The following is a 20,195-nucleotide window of genomic DNA, read 5'->3' as shown; positions in this document are numbered from 1 at the left end:
CTCACCAAATGAGGTACGTGTATGGCCATCTTAAGACTTGGGAGTATGGAAGAGTTGGTACAGGCAGGGTCGGACTGGGGGGTGAAGGGCCCACCGGGGCTCCCGCCCCAGGGGCCCTGCAGGTGTCCCCTAACCTCCCCCCGCAGGTGTCCCCTAACCACCCCCCGCAGGGCCCCCCCCTAACCCACCCTGCAGGGCCCCCCACCCAATGTCCTACCCTGAGCACGTAAATTTAACGCGTCAGGGGAGGAGCGGTCGGGCAGGGGGAGCGCTGAAAGAGTCAGGTCCGACCCTGGGTACAGGCTGAAATAGTTCCCCAGTAATTAAATTCTACATGGAGGCCCAGGAGTTCTAGCTGTGCCATTGCCAACAATTTAAAAAAAGTGAACCAAGAACCTAATCTATAGTAAGGAAAGGAACATTAAGAAACTGTTGTAGGAAAAATTCTGGTTAAAATTTGTTCAGAAGAGATTCGTGGGAAAGAGTGGTGGAGTTGCGAAGAGTTAAATAAGCCACCTCAACTGTCCAGGCATGGCAGATCCAGTATCTGTATGGCAAATGCAATAGAAGTAATATTGACTGCTATGTTAGCAGCAAGTCTAGTCATTGGTTGTTATGGGTTACTAGTCCTGGGGCAAAGTTTGTAACTTTTGCACTCTTCCAAAAAGCTGGTCAGTGGATTGAATCTGCCACTGTATGAAAATTCAGCACTCAATACTTTGGCCCAAATATGCAGCAAATATGAGTTACCAGTGGCCCTGATATCCCATGTCATTAGCCAAATAGCCCTCTAGAATGCCCAGACAAGCCCCGGAAATCTCACAGTATAGCAGGGATCTCTGTGAGCCACACTCAGATGTAAATAATGTTGGGGAGCCACACAAGCATGGAAACAGTTCTTTGGGGGCCAAATTAGGGCTGTGATTGGTTATTTGGTATCCCCATGGGGACTGCTGGCCTGCAGGAGGCTCTGCTTGGGGTAAAACTGTGCCTCTGGCTTCCAAAACTTGCCTCCAAGCCAGAAATGTAAAAATGGCACCTACTGAGGCCACTGGGAGCAACATCAAAGGGGGTGGTGAGCAACATGTTACTCCTTACTTACTGGTTGGGGATCATTGTATTATAGGGTGTAAAGTGTAATAAAAACAAGAACACGTGAGGGAGTAGAATAGGTCAGTTGCTGCCAAGCTCTATTTCTGGAAATTCTATACATTAGAAAGACATTTATAATAATAATGACAGATATAATGAGCAGAACATTTTGAAAAACTTTTCCAGGAAAAATCGCATCTGTAAGTAAAGAAAGAAGAGATAAGGAGCAACGTTATCAGTAAAGGGCCGGGGTAATTGTATCTGAATGCAAATCATATCTGTGACCTGGTTATCAGAGTGCAAAGCTGTCAGATTTCTGTAGGGCCGCCTGACTTGCACTTGGACTTTCCCAGGTCCCGTCCCTGCCTCTCTGGGTGAGGTGAGACAAGAGCGAGGGGGTTTGGGGTTTTTGCTGGATTAAAGGCCTTTGCCTTGGCATTCTTCAGATCCATGCAGGTCCTTAGGCTAATGCCACAGGGGTTAGATTCTCGGCCTGCAGGCACCCACTACTACATTGGCATCAGCCTTTCCTTGTGTCTGTGCCCAGAGCAATGGGGTCAGCCAACGGAGCAGATTCTGAGTAAGCAAAAAATGCCCTCCCCTTTAAACAAAACATGAATTGTTTGCTCCATGTTGTAGCTCCCATCATTCCAATCTACAGTCAGGTGATCCCAGTGGTGGCCAATAAAACTGTCTGGTTGTTTTCATCCTAAAAGCAAGCAGCTAAAACTTCATCATTGTGAGAAATGGATAATGGAGCAGTAGAATTTTTAATGAATCAGATAACAGTGAGTGTAGGACAGGCCAGACCAGGGGTGAGTGAGTGTAGGACGGGCCAGACCGGGGGTGAGTGAGTGTAGGACAGGCCAGACCGGGGGTGAGTGAGTGTAGGACAGGCCAGACCGGGGGTGAGTGAGTGTAGGACTGGCCAGACCGGGGGTGAGTGAGTGTAGAACTGGCCAGACCGGGGGTGAGTGAGTGTAGAACTGGCCAGACCGGGGGTGAGTGAGTGTAGGACTGGCCAGACCGGGGGTGAGTGAGTGTAGGACTGGCCAGACCGGGGGTGAGTGTAGGACTGGCCAGACCGGAGGTGAGTGAGTGTAGGACAGGCCAGACCGGGGGTGATTGAGTGTAGGACAGGCCAGACCGGGGATGAGTGTAGGACAGGCCAGACCGGGGGTGAGTGAGTGTAGGACTGGCCAGACCGGGGGTGAGTGAGTGTAGGACTGGCCAGACCGGGGGTGAGTGCGTGTAGGACAGGCCAGACCGGGGGTGAGCGAGTGTAGGACAGGCCAGACCGGGGGGGAGTGAGTGTAGAACTGGCCAGACTGGGGGTGAGTGAGTGTAGGACTGGCCAGACCGGGGGTGAGTGAGTGTAGGACTGGCCAGACCGGGGGTGAGTGAGTGTAGGACTGGCCAGACCGGAGGGGAGTGAGTGTAGGACTGGCCAGACCGGGGGTGAGTGAGTGTAGGACAGGCCAGACCGGGGGTGAGTGAGTGTAGGACAGGCCAGACCGGGGTTGAGTGAGTGTAGGACTGGCCAGACCGGGGGTGAGTGAGGGTAGGACAGGCCAGACCGGGGGTGAGTGAGTGTAGGACAGGCCAGACCGGGGGTGAGTGAGTGTAGGACTGGCCAGACCGGGGGTGAGTGAGGGTAGGACAGGCCAGACCGGGGGTGAGTGAGTGTAGGACTGGCCAGACCGGGGGTGAGTGAGTGTAGGACTGGCCAGACCGGGGGTGAGCGAGTGTAGGACTGGCCAGACCGGGGGTGAGTGAGTGTAGGACCGGCCAGACCGGGGGTGAGTGAGTGTAGGACAGGCCAGACCGGGGGTGAGTGAGTGTAGGACTGGCCAGACCGGGGGTGAGTGAGGGTAGGACAGCCCAGACCGGGGGTGAGTGAGTGTAGGACTGGCCAGATCAGGGGGGGAGTGAGTGTAGGACAGGCCAGACCGGGGGTGAGTTCAGGACTGGCCAGACCGGGGGTGAGTGAGTGTAGGACAGGCCAGACCGGGGGTGAGTGAGTGTAGGACAGGCCAGACCGGGGGTGAGTTTAGGACTGGCCAGACCGGGGGTGAGTGTAGGACAGGCCAGACCGGGGGTGAGTGAGTGTAGGACAGGCCAGACCGGGGGTGAGTGAGTGTAGGACTGGCCAGACCGGGGGTGAGCGAGTGTAGGACTGGCCAGACCGGGGGTGAGTGAGTGTAGGACAGGCCAGACCGGGGGTGAGTGAGTGTAGGACTGGCCAGACCGGGGGTGAGCGAGTGTAGGACTGGCCAGACCGGGGGTGAGTGAGTGTAGGACTGGCCAGACCGGGGGTGAGTGAGTGTAGGACTGGCCAGACCGGGGGTGAGCGAGTGTAGGACTGGCCAGACCGGGGGTGAGTGAGTGTAGGACTGGCCAGACCGGGGGTGAGTGAGTTTAGGACTGGCCAGACCGGGGGTGAGTGTGACGTAGTTGGCCAGCTTGAATATTTCAATATATGGACAAACAAACCCTGTTATGTTTAAAAGAGAGGGTATTTTTTGGTACTTAATGCACAGAATGTCTTAATATTCTTAGTATATTGATTATGGGTGAGTGCATAAGTTGCTGTCTGTATGAATTTTGTGGTCACACCCTCATTGCACCCCCGCCTAATGGGTTAATATGTAGTGGTGCAAACAACTTTCCCTTTTTTTCTAAAGATTTTCTTATATCACAGGTTTATATTATTGATCTCTCTCGTTTGCTCTAAATGCCCCTCCTTTGGTAAGCACACCTTTAACCAAGTAAGATACACTGTGGAACATTGGCCGCAGGTAGCCATAAACACTGATATCTGATTGCAATTTGGTCACTTTCTCTAGTATTGTCAAATTAACAAAATTAGGCAGATTTAAGTGATTATGGTAGACTGATAATATAGAACGGTGGGTTCAGGGACACATTCCCCAGACCTAGAGGAGAAATCAGTAGACCTTGTTGAGAATTGTTTGCTGGCACAAGTCAAAAAATTGCTGCTTAAAAATATTTATTAAAGGTTTTTCATCATTTACATTGTGTAAGAAAGCCTTACGTGTTTCATTCCACACTGTGGCTGAAAAGTGTGTTCCTATTGGCTCAGGGGTGTTATGGGGGATCCCTAATCTAAAAGGGTAAGGATCCTATAGTTCTTCCTCTTTGGATCAATTCAAAGGAGAATGTGGATTTGGTGGAGAGTCTGAGGCAGGGGTGGCCAAAACGTTGATCACGGTCCACCAGTCGATCCCCCGCTGACTTCTGGTGGCCGGGAAATGCGGAAGTGCGTTGCTTTTATTGGGTATGCGTACATACGCGGGGAGGAGCCAAAATCTATCACCGTGCGAATAGTCTTGGCACCCCTGGTCTGAGGCATTGGGACTCAGTAAAGAAAGTGAGGGCCCCAAGGTAGGCCAGATAGCTTAGTAGAGGTTGTGGAAAGGGACCCCATGAATAAGGGCTTCTACATAGTGGCAAGTTAGCTCCCATTATAGCACCTCTAGAAGTGTGAAACCTAAGGGAGTAGCTGGAATGCAGTCTCCCTTTGTCTATAGGCCCATAATTATATATATATTCTCAGTACAAAATCAGCCTGGGCAAAAGGAATCTGCGGGGTTCATGCACCCCATCTCACCGGCCTTGGCTGGTTTTGAGCAAGATTCTTTTAGCAAGATGTGATAATATACAATGGGCACTTGGGTGCTAAATGTAAGTGTACATACCAGATCAAGCGGCCCCCTTGTTTGCAGGGCAGTGGGGAATTTCAGCCCAAGTCACCATGAATGTTCAGTCTCACATTTTCAAAATGCTTTGAGCTGGGATAGGGTGTAATTCACCTTCTGAATGGCATAGTCATGGCACATATAAGCTATCATGGGGCCCCGTTCTACTAAGTTAGCAGGGCCCACCCTTTCAAAAATAACAAATAGAATGGGGCCCCACTAAAAATACCCTCCCCTGTACCAGCCCTGGGCACAGCAAAGACATGGATACATTTTATTACTGTTCACAGCAAGGAATGGGTCACCTGATTCATCATACTGGGGTAACAGGAACATTCTGGCTAGATACTATTATTTATTTTTAAAACTAATAGATCTTCACACAGGGATACACTGGTGCATTCAAAAATGAGAGAATATAAACACAATCCATCCTGAGTAATAATGCTCGCCAACATTGCAAAAGGGATAAATGATGCAAATTAAACAAACCAAGGAAACAAGACTTTATTTGGACTTCTTGGGTTGACCAGTCCTTTTATATACCTTTACAGATATATAAAAACATTAATGTAACAGTCACCCTGCTATAGTTCCAGGGGTACCCAGGGCACAAATAAGCACTCACCCCAAACCCCCCCCCCCTAACTGGCCTTCAGGCTGGGCCCCCTTAGCCCATAACAAGGTTACAGATATATAGAAACATTGGGGTAACAGTCACCCTGCTATAGTTCCAGGGGTACCCAGGGCACAAATAAGCACTCACCCAAAATCCCCCCTAACTGGCCTTCAGGCTGGGCCCCCTTAGCCCATAACAAGGTTACAGATATATAGAAACATTGGGGTAACAGTCACCCTGCTATAGTTCCAGGGGTACCCAGGGCACAAATAAGCACTCACCCCAAATCCCCCCCTAACTGGCCTTCAGGCTGGGCCCCCTTAGCCCATAACAAGGTTACAGATATATAGAAACATTGGGGTAACAGTCACCCTGCTATAGTTCCAGGGGTACCCAGGGCACAAATAAGCACTCACCCCAAATCCCCCCCTAACTGGCCTTCAGGCTGGGCCCCCTTAGCCCATAACAAGGTTACAGATATATAGAAACATTGGGGTAACAGTCACCCTGCTATAGTTCCAGTGCCCCTGACTGTTAGATAAACATCAACCAACATGTGTTCCTTTTCCTGGTTGCCCCTGCTGAGTTTGCTTACTCTTCCCTGCCGCATTCCCCATTCAGTGCCACTATCATTACAAAGAAACACAAAACGTTTCATTATCCATTACTACTGCACATATTTCTGCTCAGTCATGTGAGCTTGGCACTTGGGGTGCAGCCATTCTTGGGGAGAGCAAGGGGCCCATCATTTCATTTTAGAGACTCAGTGTCCTATGTACCAACAGCTGAACTGCACAGTCAATAGATATTGCAGATACAGAGTGATAAATGAATTTATGGCACCTCAGCCGACATTATATTAGGGGTGATAAATTCCGTGAAAGGTGTTTCTGAAACTCTGCAGAAATCAATAGCGCGCTGCTGGGCTGTGATTATCAGAGGGGATCTGTGGGCACCAGGGGGGATCTATGGGCATCAGAGGGGATCTATGGGCATCAGGGAGGATCTGTGGGCATCAGGGGGGATCTGTGGGCATCAGGGGGGATCTATGGGCATCAGAGGGGATCTGTGGGCATCAGAGGGGATCTATGGGCACCAGGGGGGATCTATGGGCATCAGGGGGATCTATGGGCATCAGGGGGGATCTATGGGCATCAGAGGGGATCTAGTGAGCATCAAAGGGGATCTATGGGCATCAGGGGGGATGGAAAGCCACTGGGGTGTCTGACATTGGTGTGAGAAGTATTGGGAATGGGCAACTCCGCAGTCTCAGTCAACAGAACCATAGGGACTATAGATAAAGCCTGCATCTGACCTGTATCTTTGGGACACTTTTATTACTACTAATTGAAGGGACTAGATGGACCCCCACAAAAAACAACCTCTCTAGGAGCGCAGGTTACATTGGACAACAATATCAAACAATCAAACAATGTAACAAGTCATTTGTACTGATAGGCAGGCATTAAATACCATTCTGGGACCAGGGGCCCTCTCTGTCCATAATTCCAGATAATCAGAAATATGGTAACCAGGGGCATTCTTAACAAAGCAAAATGCAATTTTCAAATGCAAATTAACAAAGCAGAATTTTCCCCCCATGTGTAAGCTGAATGCTGTTTAACGTGTATTAAGGGTTGGACTTTATTGGGGACTTTACTGCCACACGGCTGGCACTGAATTATTACGCATCTTCTGAATTATTATGCCATCTAGTGGTGAACTGTTGCCTAGCAGCAATGTTATAATGAAATAAATACCCAGATCAACATCTTCAATGGATTCTTTGTAGGCTCAACATATGTAACAATAAGGAACATAAGATACTATATACAATGTCCAGTGACCATTCTGAATGCTGCCTTTGTTTAAAAAAATTTTTATGTCTTAAAAAAAGTCAAGTATATTATATATAGTCAGTATATAGCTGCACCCAAGTGCACCATCTCCTCTATAATGGCACCCAACTGCTGCAGCAGAAAGAGATGCCCGATCCCATAAAGTCTGACCAGCTCTTTACAAATAGGATATGAGACTTACTGGACAGTGTAAATAATGTTATTAGAATTCCAGGAATGATGTGCATTTATCTAGTGGTACCCCCTGTAACCCTCGCATGAATAATTTGCACTTGGGGGGATCTAAGATGAAAGGGAAGGGGCTGACAGAGAGCAGGAAGGAGAAAACAGAGGCCAGTCGGGACAAAGAAAGAAAATGGGATTAGCGAGACAATGAGAAAGTACATCAGTAACACAGAAAGGGAGAGAAGAGATGAAGATTTGCTGGCGGGCCCCATCTCCCTAGTACAACCCTGTGGGGCCTATGTATTATGCTGTGTAAAACCAAATTCATTGAAAAAATGGTGTAAACATCTGTGTAAAATAAATGGCGACTTTATCAAGGTGCATTTTATTATACACTGTCCGAACACCAGATTTTACACCATTATTTTACAGTTTACACTTTAGACCTTTGTGTAAGTTTGGAGGAAGGCACTTTAAGAAAAAATGCGTAAAAAATTATGCTGTTTTTCACGAGGCGAAGCCTAGCAACGTGTGGTGAATTCTGTCACCGTTTTTATACCACATATTACTTCTGCCCCTGAGTGTATATCTGTACTGTATTCTCACTGCTGACACACATTCCAGCCCCAAGGCGGCAGGTCTGGACTGGGATTCAAAATAGACCCCGGCATTTCAAGTACACAGAGGCCCAAACAGCCCCCCCACAGGCCCACTAAATAGTCTATGGCATCTCACAGCAGCCCCTGCACAGACTTCATATTGTCTTTCTAGTTGTGCCTTGCAGACTGGGAGATATTTGTACAACAGCTGTTTTTTCCCTCCAAAATCAGAGCAGAGTGGAGCCATGACAGATTCTCCCGCCTCCCAAGGCCTAACAAAGCCAGGCACAGTGTCTTCAATGGCAACTGCTGCTTTCTGTGACTGAATCCTCTCCTACCTTCTGCCCCCCCACTCTGCAAGAGGTTCCAGTTGCTCAAACAGCTGTGCCACCAACAAAGCGGATATTTCCCCTGCCCACCGCCCCCATTAGGCAGCTCTCTAGGCCTGGGGAAGTTTGCTGTGAAGCCTTCACATTCTTCACAGAATTGTAGAGCCTCTGTTTCTATAAAGCATCTCTGTCTGGGGGAGGGTGTAGTGTTTATTAGTTTAACAAGAAATGGTCACAGGTTGGGAAACACATATATAAAATATTACCGCCGCCATCTTTTAGATTTATGCACATTGCCCCACAGAACAGCAAACACCTGAACTTCCTGTGTGAATACAGCACTGCTTGCTCTGGAAATTAGGGACACAGCTCAGTCCCCATGATCCTAGAAGGCATAAATTCACCTCTTGCTTTTTAATCACGGGATATATAATTCTATCAATGCAATTGGCCAATTGGAGACTTTGTGATATGATATCTATGAGTTTTGCTCCGGCTCCCAGACAGATAAGGGCCTGGCCTGGGCACCTCGTTGCACTATGTACTGCACTGTCAGCAGCCCCACAGCTCAGTCACTAGGGCACATTCCCAGCTGCTCCTCTGACAAACGACAATGAACTGCAACTCCCTCACTGGGTCCCGGCTCTTGTGGCTCTGTAGCACTGATCCAAACACCCTGCTCTGTATTTATTAAAGGGGAACTCTACCCAAACAACTTAGGCTTTTTAATGTAATAATATGGTTTGGAACAGTCCCCTAAGCCCCGCCCCCTGTTGATCTGGCTGACTACTTTGAGACTCAAAAAAATGTAACAGTAGCCACCTCTCCTCAGCCTGCCTCCTCCCAATCCCACAATTCCCTGCACACAAGATGTCAATTAGGAAAGTAACATCACACCGCAGTGCATTGTGGGTTATGTATTTCCTGCATTCTGTCTGTAAGCAGTGGAGAAACTGTTACTATTTGTAACATTAATGTCTTAGTCCCTCCTCCCCGGGCAGAATTTCAAATTATGCAGACAGAAAATAAGTTTTGCAGCTGGATTTCAGCATATAAAATGGTATTTATTCATACTTTTTTAAGGAACAGATTATAGTAGTAGGGATATTAGGGGTTTCAGTGTTGTGTGGAGGCTCTGATTTTGGTTCAGAAGCTGCAGTTCCCCTTTAAGTCTTATCTTTTAACCAAAGGATTTTTAGAAGCTTTTTAATGTTCTATGGAACAGTCTGAGCAAAAAGTACTTTTTTTCCACAATATTATAGAATTCCAACTCCCATCTCAGGTCAGTGGTTCCAAAAGAGAGTGGTTGGTTCCTCTGGGGGCCACAGAGCCGTGGCTTGATGAACAATAAATAATGATGGCACACTGGGAGATTTGTCACCTGCGGTTAAATCTGGGCCATCACTTTAGGAGTAAGATTTGGGCACCTTTTTCCTGTCCAATATATCTTTAGAACTATAGATGATACACTAATATTTTCATAGGCTAGCATTCTCTAAGGGGGCCTTGACCAAATGTTGGCACTCAAAGGGGGCTTGAATCAAAAAGGTCTCACTGGCTAATGCCAATATTTCATATTAAAGTATCCGTTCATTGCATTAGACGAAGGAGATTGTGCCCAGGTGTACAGACCCAGTAATGTGTCACATTCTACAAAGAAGTAGTCACCAAACTTATCCCCAGTGGCGACACAGAACCTGAAGGAACCCGATCCCTCCATAATGCTGAGCAATTGTTGCAACACCTCCTCCTGAAGAGTAATGGGCAATTAGGGGCTTCTAGTGGTTATACAACTCTGTACCCCCAATAGCTGTAAGGGGATGATAGGAGCTGTAATGAAACACCACTTCTATAATATTTGAAGCGTATCCTTCCTCCAGGGCCTTTTTACCAAGTGTAAGTTCCTTACCAGTGCTGGTAACAAGTATCTGTATGCAGCTCTGCAGTCCTACACCTACCTTAAAACTTCAACAATAAATACACAGTGAAATGAAAAAAAAAGAAAACTTTTTTTAATAAAAACAATAAAAAAATGTGACTTTAAATAGCACTGAACCAATGCAAAATGTCCAAACATTCCCAGTTGCAATCGCAGCCATACAGTAGCACAAGGGAAACCACTCCCCTGCAGAAATCCATTTCTATTCAAAAAGTCAGTGGGGCTCATTTCTGAGCTGTGTATAGTGATACACTCAGGCCCTTCCTTGCATTCTCACCTCACATCAGGTGAAGAGTCTCTGACCCCAGCAGGGACCTGTATCTGACTGTGCCTTTAGTCTTATTAGAAGGTTCTGTACCACGTTAATACATGGTACCCCCTAGTAGACTAGATGATGAAAAATCTGAATGTGCCTGTCCCTCTGTATCCATGTACACCCTTCCATCTTGCTTGAATCCCCTCTCCCAGTAGGTAGATTGGTTCTGTTTATAACACTATACAGAAGTAGTGTTTGATTCATCACAGCAAGCTTATCCTACTGGCTTCATATTACATTTCGCAATAAATTAGAGAAAAAGGTGCTATCTGCTTATAGGGAAGAATTGAGCAATAACAGCAATTTTTGAGAACAGAACAGTTTTTTGCTATTTTGTATGAGTTCCATAGTTGCGCAAGAGTCAACGCATGCCCAGGATCTGCCGGCTCTTCAGCTGATAATTCCTTTCCAGCTCAGACAGAGCTTTGGCACGAATGTTAGCAGCCTGCAGCCGTTTCTGCAAGTCACTGCACTTCTCTTGCTCCCGGTAGCGATCTGTACTGCTATTCTCTTTACTGTTGCTGCCAAAATGAACATGGCGTCTGCTCCGGGTAGAGGAACTATCCACGTAGGCGTCTGGAATATACATGGAATTAGATTAGCAACTTTGACTCAACAGATAAATGTGCCTTTATCATACCTGACTGATACACTAGTCAGGTGTATAGAAAACCCCCTGCCTGGTTTGGCATTTATGACTTTGTCCATACATACAAATTATTTATTTCTATGCACCTATAGATGTAGGTAGAGGCTGTGTTAAGTCTTTGGTAGCAGTGGAGCAACTAGGTAAATGACCAAGCGTGTTGGTATGGATGGAGACCTAGAGAATACTAGCACAACTGTAACAGTGCCCTTATTTATAACAAAAATGTCTGTTATAGTAAGCAGCCAGAATACCTAGAAAGCAATTTTGCTAAGACAAAGTGATGTTTAACAAGTTTGGGTTGGAAAAGTCTATTTACTTTATGATGTATGTTTATAGCACAGTAATGTGTCCCAGCAGCATCATATAGTATACTCTTTTAGGTATTTTTTTTTTATCTATATTTTCCAAGAGAAGGGGTCTTTCTGTTATATGAATCACCATGCCTTAAGTCTATTAAAAAACAAATCATTTAAACCCATTAGGACTGTTTTGCCTCCAATAAAGATGAATTAGATCTTAGCTGGGATTAAGCATGAGTACTGTTTTATTACATTTGAGAAAATGGAAATTTGGCACATTCCGGACACAGGGTTTCCAGATAACAGGTTTAATACCTGCATATTATTGTTATTAAAACAAGTAAAGATAAAAATAAGAGGCAGGACACAAAACTAAACTAGGATTTAACAATAAAATAGCATTTTTGCTCCTGCTGTACTTAAAGTTTTATTTTTTTTTTCTATTCAAATAACTAGAATCCCATAACAGAATTAGGAAAACCGATGTGGGCCAGGAAGCAGTTTTCAACACAAAATATTAACAAAGCCAAACTGTAGAACATGTAGGACAAGTTTTTACGTTTGTTATAGGGACCTGTGCATCAACACTCCTTCTCCAAAGCCCAGTCTTTTAGAGTGACTTTAAAAACTCTTATTATTTGAACATTACATAATATCTAATATATTGGGATGTTGATGCCTCTCGGATAGCAGGCCATAGGGGCCATTTTAAAGTTCTAGCAGTCATAGGCACAGGATAAAGGAAGACCACACTAGGACAAGGAAAGCAAATAGACATAGTGAGAAAGAATTCTATACAGGTGGGAGCAGCCTTACCAGCAGGAGAGAAAGAGAGGCTCCCAGTACCCTAAATATAGGGCAAATAAAAACCCAGCCAAATAAATTTATTTCACATTTAAAAAAAAAAAAAAAAAAAGGGAGACAAAGACAACAAATAAAGTGCATCATTGCAACTTGAGGAGCCCTGCATATACTCTTACAGGAGCTTAGCCAACATGCAGGGAATAACCCAAACACTAAAACATAGAATGTATCAGAATTTGCTCCATTCATTCCGAGGCTCCAAAGGCTTTCTGTTGGCTCTCATACCTTTGCCATTCTCTAGAGCAGCTTGAAACAGGTGCTGTTCCTTCATCAAGTTAAAGCTCTTCACCAAGGTTTCAGCCCTGTCGATAAAGTATAAGAAAATGTGTCAAATACATACAGGTAAGTATAGTTCCTGATTAATTTACAGATATTGGGAATATGCACTAGCCAATATATATATAAAAATAAAAATCCAGGTCTTGAACATGCTACATAAGTAATAATGGCACTACTACTTGTAATAAGTGGACAGAACTAATCTAAGAGGAGTATGTACCTGTACCACTGAGCTAAGAGCTTAGAATACAGCTTACCTGGCAAGTTTATCTTCTGCCATCCTTTCACGCACACACAGCTCTCGTTCTCTTTCTAGAGAATTAGATACATTTTATGGTTAGTGCTGCCAAATAGAGTCGTATGTGCAAATATTCTTAACATAAAACACATTTTTACACTTACGCTCTAGGCGCTCTTCCCTTTCTCTTAAGGCTCGCTCTCTTGTGTGCAGTTGCTGTTCCTTTAACCGGAGTTCTGAGGGGACAGGGTCTGGCATCGATAGCCTTTCCTGCTCTGCAGCTCTCAAAACTTTCTTTTCAGTTTTCTTTTGCTCTTCCCTGACCAACTCTGCTAATAAGTGATGCTGCAGTATCTCCTCTATAGAAGGCCTTAAATAATCCTAACACACAAGGACAACAGAACAAGCATGTGAGTAAACATTAGGGTGAAGACACACATAGCTACTAGTAGCAGCTACAAAGAAAAGAAAAAACAAAACCTACTCCATTAAAAGATCCCTATAGGTCATGCCAATAGTTCTATACCGATAGGGCTGCTTTTGTAACTGTTATTTGATGTTCCTAAACCTGAGTATTTTGCCAACCTGTCCCCCTTTCAGCTGGTCGGAATTTCTAATACTTATGGCCTACTGCTGCATAAAGTATAGTATAGTAGGGGAAAATGGGGAATCAGATAATGTAAAAATTATTGCAACACTGTCTTTGCATGTTTTACATCTATTATATTTCAAGTTTCAGTATCTCTTTAAACTTTAGTAAACAGCCATTCAAGCTAGAGAAAAAAAAAAAAAAGGCACAGGTTACTTAGTAGATATCAGATAAGCACTGTAGAATATAATGAGGTATTATCGGTTATCTGCTACGTAAACTGTGCCTTTTCTCAAGCTTAGGGCTCTGGCACACGGGGAGATTAGTCGCCCGCGACAAAACTCCCTGTTCGCGGGCGACTAATCTCCCCGAGTTGCCTTCACCTGCCATCCCACCGGCGACAATGTAAGTCGCCGGTGGGATGGCACACGCGGCGGCGCGAATTCGGGACATCGCCGAAAAAGACTTGCGAGGCTTTTTCAGTGATTTGCGCGAAATTGCGCCGCCGTGTGTGCCATCCCACCGGCGACTTACATTGTCGCCGGTGGGATGGCAGGAGAAGGCAACTCGGGGAGATTAGTCGCCCGCGAACAGGGAGTTTTGCCGCGGGCGACTAATCTCCCCGTGTACCAGAGCCCTTAAATGGCTGCCCCCGGGGCTACACAGCGGGGTATTTATATAAACTATAGTAGGGTTTCTGTAGCAAACACCCCAGCTGTACCAGTGCAGGAATGGCTTCCCCCGTGGCTACACAGCGGGGTATTTATATAAACTATAGTAGGGTTTCTGTAGCAAACACCCCAGCTGTACCAGTGCAGGAACGGCTGCCCCCGGGGCTACACAGTGGGGTATTTATATAAACTATAGTAGGGTTTCTGTAGCAAACACCCCAGCTGTACCAGTGCAGGAATGGCTGCCCCCGGGGCTACACAGCAAGGTATTTATATAAACTATAGTAGGGTTTCTGTAGCAAACACCCCAGCTGTACCAGTGCAGGAATGGCTGCCCCCGGGGCTACACAGCAGGGTATTTATATAAACTATAGTAGGGTTTCTGTAGCAAACACCCCAGCTGTACCAGTGCAGGGCCAATAGTATATTGTATTTTTAGTACTTTAAAAACACTTTTTGGTGTTACTGTTCCTTTAAACCTGACACTTAAGCATTTATGAAGCGTTTATACACAATCACAAATTATATCACTGCCTCGTTTAGCGCCAATTACTAATGCATGACATTACAAAGGGAATGCCTACCTTTAGATGGAGCATGTTTGTTATGACTTGATTAAGCTCTTCTGAATAGCGATAAGGAATGCGCCTAAACCTTCCTTCTCTGATCTTTTCTGCCAGTTCCTTTTGATTGTAAGCCGTAAAAGGTGGCCTAAAATAAAACAGGGTTCCCCAAATGAACAGGCTGCAAATTGGCAATTTTAGGTTTATTTCATCTTTTGCTAGATGCACATAGATTTAACACTGAAATAAAACAGTATTTTACTTACGAGAGAGCACAGAGTTCATACAGGAGGCATCCTAACGACCAGATATCAGATTTCTCGTTATAGGACATTCTGTTCATTTGTTCCTGAAACATAAAACAGAAAATTGCCACTGTTGTAAAATTGGCAGCAGTGTTTCTCTAATTTTTCAGGTATTGCTTTGTAGCAGATATATTCATCTCAATGAACTTCAATGTTGCATCTTCAGCTTTAGTTTTTTAGCATCCCCTTAAACCATTAGGGCAGATGGAGCACATATTACACAGTTATTCCATTTACATCAGTCCCTGCTATATCCAGGTAATGTCAGTGACATTGTAGCCATCTGAATGAAAGCATTTTCTACCATAAAGAAACTTACACACACACACACACACCCTGCGAAATGTGTGATAAAAAATTTGGGCCCCTTGGTTAGACATGTATCAGGGTGTCACTGAAGCATAATACCTCATAAAGACCTTGTTTGCCTATGCATTCAGAGTTTTGCCTTGTATTGTATGCAATTCTCTGTTATCAGCCTTCTGTGGTAAATACTACATTGTAACCTTATCTGTTAAATTCTACTCTTTAATGTCTTGGATCCTGCTGTGCCTCACACTATTGTTTATTTGTACTTCCAATCTTTGTCACCACCCCCATTTAAAAGAAAAAGTTAAAGGAGAAGGAAAGGCAAAGTCACTGGGGGTGCCAAAATGTTAGGCACCCCCAAGTGACTTAAATCGCCTACCTTGTACCCCGAGCTGATGCCATAGGCACCTTGTCGGAGATACAATTTCCAAGATGGCCTTAAGCTAGCACTGCACAGTTGCAAGGGAAGAGTCCACCTAGCCACCTCCATATTTCAGCACTGGATATAAACAAACTTTACGTACTTTCCAGACAGAAGAAAATGTCTCAATACAGCCATCAAGACTCAAGGGCAGTGAGGAAACTGGACAAACTAGCCATGCCGCTACAAGTGAGCAAGCGTTTGCAACACTCAGGGAAAACAGTGTTGAAGAGAACAGTTCCAGATTTCTAAGAAAAGACTCCAGTTCCGTAAGCCTAGAATACTAACCCAATACAAGTCACTAGCGTATTCAAACTGCACAATATCACAGCCAGATACTTACTGGAGACATGTAGTATGGTGTGCCAACAAACGTCTTGGCGAAACTGGAGTCATGATGCAGTATTCTGGCCAACCCAAAGTCTCCGAGCTTCACATTGTTTTTGGCATCTAGGAAGATGTTGGCAGGTTTCAGGTCTCGGTGGAGCACAGTGTGACCACCATCGCTTCTTTTGTGGCAATCTTTAAGTGCCAGGGCCAGTTGGGAAAAAATACGTAGGATAAAGTCTTCTTCCAAATATTGCCTTAAAAAAAAAAAAAAAAAAAGGATTTTAAACTAAAAGTGTTACTTTGCCACTCTTGTAGGCAGCCCCCCTAATAAATCAAATCCCTAACCTTAGACCCTGGGGCTGGGGCTCCTCTTCTGTAAAAAATACCAAGGCAATGGGTACTGCCCACCATATGGTTGAGAAATGACAAAATGGAACATAGCTAGTTAGAAAGGGGTGCTGGCCTGGGGTCCCAGCTTAATGATTAGGTTCAGTTGAGGCACCTAACAAATTGGCACCACCCCAGTGAATTTGGCTTTCTGTATATATGTATCTCTTTATATAGCGCTACACTGTATAGTAGAACAATATATTCATAGAATAAAACAGGTGTCAATACAAAAAAAGTAGTTATATCAAAGATTAAAAGCCAAGTATGAAAGACTCAAGAAATTAGACTCCTGCCCCACAGAGCTTACAATTCTTAATCTTAACACATGGCTGTATTGCTGGTTTTACACTAAGAAGCGCAACAGCTTTACTTGTTGCCTTCCTATAATTTCCCCTGACCTGGATAAACTTTCTGTTGCCAGACTCCCTGTGCCAAAACTATAATACACTCCAGTGAATAGCAGCATTGCGTTGTAAGGGTTATGCACAAACATGTCAGGCCTTTACACTGCAGGGAGTTTTGCAACAGCGGACAAAAGATTTTTAATCCCCGTCTCCATAGAAATACTGGCAGAAACATCAATGCCCATCAATGTGTCAGCCCATGTACTAGATCATTACTGGAGAGTGTTCTTGTTAGATGCCGGTACCTTTCTTTAGTGCATTTAGCAATGAGGCTGGCCAGGTCACCCCCTTCGCAGTACTCCATCACTATGTAGAGGGTAGTGTTGGTCCGATCAATGATGCGGTCATAATAACGCACAATGTTCGGGTGCTTGAGTTCTCGCAGCAGATTCACTTCAGAGACCAGCATCTGTTTCTCTGCCTCGGTCATTGTCCCATAGTCCAGTTCTTTCCATACCAACAGCTGGAAGAGGGGGGGGGGGTACAGAACATGTGTTATAAGCACGTCTGCCATTTCCCAAAAATACACTCTCATCAGTCCATATGTGAACCCCAAACAGGTTATGTGGCCTTGACAACAAGCCTACAGAGAGAGGCCAATTGTTCCCCTCAGCAGATGTTACAAGCTGCCCTAAGACTCCTACAGTGCGCTGCCACACAGTTAAAAATAGAACACGGAGAGCATTAAATGCGCGGCAAACACCCTTTAACAGGATCTTAATGATTTGTGCTGGGTATAGCTTTGCCTAATGTTTAAATTCATAAGCATAGCTTCAATATTTCTTCACATAAAAGCAGAGAGACACACTCCCATAGTGTAAGATCAAAGATACATAGTTTAATAAAAATTACACTTACAAACATCGAAGCATAATGAGCGTATCAAACAGTCTCATTATGCTCCGATGTTTGTAAGTGTAATTTTTAATTTATTAAACTATGTATTTTTGATCTTACACTATGGGAGTGCCTCCCTCTGTTTTAATGTGAATTTACTTATCGGTAGATTGGCTTACTACATAAGGTGGCTGCACACCTTACTGAACATGCACCACGAAGACACTTCTCCTGTGAACAGTTACCACATTATATACATTTTGCTTGGCAGACTGTTCATTGGTTCAAGAAGATTTCACTGACTGTTGTTATATACTTTGCGCCCCTTCTTACTCCAATATTGTTTGATATTTCTTGCACTAAGCAGGGCAAAGAGTAAAACCAGAAGCAGTTTTGATCCCAACTTCCTGGTTTTTATAATGTGATTATAATGAGAAACCCTCTGTATAAACAAAAGCCTGCAGGGCAGCAGCCCCTGACCCACTGGGACCCCCCCCCCCAGCCCCTGACCCACTGGGACCCCCCCCAGCACCTGACCCACTGGGACCCCCCCCCAGCACCTGACCCACTGGGACCCCCCCCCAGCCCCTGACCCACTGGGACCCCCCCAGCCACTGTTCCAGTAGTGGGGAAGGGGGGACAACAGCAGTAGAACACCAACAGGTAGATCCTTAAGCGCCGCTGAAAGTGGCCCCTCCTATGAATGGCCCAGATAACAACCCCCCAGGTGCCTTACGAGGAGAAGTTCCCTCACCTTCCCGTCCGACCTCCTGCGAATCTTCTGGCATTTCCCGTAGGAGCCAGAGCCGATAGTGTACAATACTTCGTAATCCTCCACCCGGGACGGCATTCTCTGCCCCCGCACGAAATAAGCCCACCGACGTACAACTCCCAGATCCACCACGTAGCCCCGAACACCTTGACGCCTAAACCCCACACAAGCGTATCATTCCAGCCAGTACTAGGCCGTTTTTAAACTTCGTGGCTTCCAGCTAAAAGACTCGCTGATTGGCTGCCCTAGGGAGCCCGGCCAGGTTAGACCAATGGCTGCAAGCGTTCGTCTTTCAAACATGCAGATTGGCGGATGCGGAACAGGTCAGGCCTTTATGATTGGCTGAGGGCAGGGAAAACACGACTACGACGCTTGACTTTCATAACTGCCGTTTGTAACCTGTGGGAAGCGTGCCTCGTCTCCTGGGAACTGATGCGGCGCCAGGGGAGGGCGCGAAAACACAAACGGAAATTGCACTACAACTCCCACAATGCCATTGGCCCCGATGCTGGGAACTGTAGTTTATAAACTGGACTTCTGAGGTAGTTTAAAGCAACAGTAACACCAAAAAATGAAAGTGTATAAAAGTGATTACATAGTGCAATACTGTTTCCCTGCACTAGTGCAACTGGTGTGTGTGCCTCAAATAGACTATTATAGTTTACATAAACAAAGCTGCCATGTAGCTGTGGGGGCACAGTTTTTTTTTTCTTTTCTAAGAAGAAAAGGCACAGAGTAGTTAGCAGTAAATAGATACCCCCCCCCCATTATATTTTATCTGTAATGGAACCTGTCCTTTTTTTACTTTTTTTCCAGCTTGAATGGCTGCCCCCAGTGCTACAAAGCAGCTTATTTATATAACCTGTAAGGGCTGTGTCACACGGGGAGATTAGTCGCCGCGCGACAAATCTCCCTTGTCGCGGGCGACTAATCTTCCCGAAATACCATCCCACTGGCTAGAATGTAAATCGCCGCTGGGATAGCATACACGGCGTCACAAAGTCTGGGAAGTTGCCTTGAGAGGAAAATTCAGTGATTTTGGCTCCACGGATGCCAACCCAACGGCGATTTACAGCCTGCCCGACTGATATCTGGCCTGAAATAGGGCAGATATCGATTGGGCAGGTTAAAAAATGTAGTCAGTTTGGGGACCATATCGGCTCTTCGATGCGGCCCCCGATCCGATTCTCCTATACCCGTCCCCAGGGCCAAACGACCAAATTAGTGTGGATTTGTCCGATATCGCCAACACGTAGGTGGGGGATATTAGGAGAATATCCGCTCGCTTGGCAATATCACCAAGCGGGCGGATCTGAAGGTGTATGGCTACCTTTAATTCTAATCACCTGTCATTAAGGGTGAAGACACACGGAGCTACTAGTAGCAGCTACTTTTTTACAGCTACTAAACGCTATAAAATCGCCTGCCATAGACAATACTGAGATTTGCCTCTGCTAAAACACATGAAGAGACAATTATCAGTAAATGATCAGCATTGTCTATTTTAGTAGCCGTGACAAGTAGCTGCTACTAGTAGCTCTGTGTGCCTTCACCCTAAAGGGCACAAGTGGCTTTTAGGGGATTCTCATTCAGGTTAATATAGAATACAACCCAGGCCTGTAAGGGGCCCATCTTCCA

At 45.5% G+C, this 20,195-nt stretch overlaps 1 protein-coding gene across 1 annotated transcript; it reads right to left on the bottom strand.

Annotated features, from left to right (window-relative positions):
• Positions 1-10,372: 10,372 nt before the first annotated feature.
• LOC100328980 (NIMA related kinase 2) lies at positions 10,373-18,966 on the bottom strand. The gene is given in 9 exon segments (NM_001171185.1): positions 10,373-11,213; positions 12,675-12,751; positions 12,986-13,040; positions 13,131-13,347; positions 14,811-14,937; positions 15,056-15,138; positions 16,168-16,408; positions 17,194-17,411; positions 18,540-18,966. Coding segments are annotated over 9 exon segments (1,329 nt in total). The 5' UTR covers positions 18,636-18,966; the 3' UTR covers positions 10,373-10,998.
• Positions 18,967-20,195: the final 1,229 nt, after the last annotated feature.

Source organism: Xenopus tropicalis, chromosome 5 (genome assembly GCF_000004195.4).
Source record: "Xenopus tropicalis strain Nigerian chromosome 5, UCB_Xtro_10.0, whole genome shotgun sequence".
Classification (NCBI taxonomy): domain Eukaryota; kingdom Metazoa; phylum Chordata; class Amphibia; order Anura; family Pipidae; genus Xenopus; species Xenopus tropicalis.
This window is presented reverse-complemented; position numbering and strand designations above follow the sequence as displayed.